General features: G+C 34.8%; 1 protein-coding gene across 3 annotated transcripts in view; it reads left to right on the top strand.

Moving 5' to 3' along the window:
- ORC4 (origin recognition complex subunit 4) overlaps positions 1–1,406 on the top strand; it is a 21,893-nt gene that overhangs the window by 19,275 nt on the left and 1,212 nt on the right. For all 3 annotated transcript variants that reach the window (XM_085308534.1, XM_085308544.1, XM_085308552.1), the window contains exons 12-13: positions 755–850; positions 932–999. In XM_085308534.1, the coding sequence (XP_085164660.1) occupies positions 755–850; positions 932–999 (164 nt within the window). The remainder of the gene's footprint in view (positions 1–754; positions 851–931; positions 1,000–1,406) is intronic.

The following is a 1,406-nucleotide window of genomic DNA, read 5'->3' as shown; positions in this document are numbered from 1 at the left end:
AACAGAATAAAGGAAGGATTGGAAGGGAGTATTTTTTTTTTTTTTTTGCCCCTTTTTAAACCTCAACAGATGAAATGTATTGAACACTAGGCTTAAGTTGTCTTTGGTAAGAATTTTGGAACCTATACAAACAGAGAAAACAGACTTACTTACCTGATAAGGATGCTAACTCCAGGCAGAGTAATGGAAAGAATTACTTTGTTGACCATGAAGATAACTTTTATCCTACTGCTGCTTTATGGCTTCCAGATCTTACAGGCTTTGGTTTGGCCCTGTGATTCTTGAAAAGCCCTCTTAGTGTTTTGTAGTGAATTTCCTGTATCACTACTWCAGTTTTGAATAGCAAATAATCTCTTCAAATTCATTTCATGATATGCTGTACATTAAGCTGTAGATTGTTTTGATGATGCTAGAAATTCTTTGTTATGCTACACAGTTTCTTCTATTTTGATAGAAACAGACCATTTCTTAATTCTTCCTTGTAAAGGAATATTATATTTCTTTACAAGGAATATTGTAATATTCTAATGAATAATTAGATTATTCTAATTATAGAATATAATTAAACTATGATTCTGCTCTTGTTTAGCCTGTCTAATTCAGGCTTTTGGTTGTATTACAGAGGATATAAAAAACTAAAATCCATGAGGTCAACAGCATATCATAAATTAAGGATTAAAAATAGCACATGTAAACTGTTTGCATTTCTGATATGCTTAAATGAAATATTTAGAGCTCTTGTCTCTCCTCCTAGGTTTGTCTGTTCTGGAAATTTGCCTAATTATAGCTATGAAACACTTAAATGATGTTTATGAAGGAGAACCATTTAACTTCCAGATGGTTTACAATGGTGAGAGAAATGCATTAACTTTACATACACAAGACCAATCGTTTTCCCTGAAGTAACCTTTTTTTTCCCCTATTGATACAGAATTTCAGAAGTTCATACAAAGGAAGGCCCATTGTATGTACAACTTTGAAAAGCCAGTTGTCATGAAGGTAAACCCTAAATGTAACTTTTTCATAAAGGACTRTTTTCTCCTAGCAGCATTAAAGTAGTCAAATATAGTCCTAGAAATAGGACTGGATGCTTCATGAGCAACAGAAAAATCTGCTCTTGGAGTGCACACAAAATTGGGTCTTTTGCTTAGTGCTGTGCTGCCCTCTGCCGGATAGTAGCTGTGCACTGGCACAAGCAGCTCGCTTGGCAAAGGACGTGCCTTACACGGAGCGGGAGGTTTAGGAAGCCTGTGCTGGTCAGGTAAAATATCTGCTTCTAAGAGTTTAGTAGCCAAACACTGTATCTCTGTTTTATGAAGAGAATTTCTGTTTTTTTTTTTTCTGAACTCTATTATTCCTTGTGGAGAAGCACTTCTCTATAGAAACAGAGTGAAGACTTTTTCCAA

This window comes from Rhea americana, unplaced genomic scaffold (genome assembly GCF_003343005.1).
Source record: "Rhea americana isolate MKP2758 unplaced genomic scaffold, rheAme1 scaffold_105, whole genome shotgun sequence".
In the NCBI taxonomy this organism is placed as follows: Eukaryota; Metazoa; Chordata; class Aves; order Rheiformes; family Rheidae; genus Rhea; species Rhea americana.
Note: the sequence above shows the minus strand (reverse complement) of the source record. Positions and strands in the feature narration are given on the sequence as shown.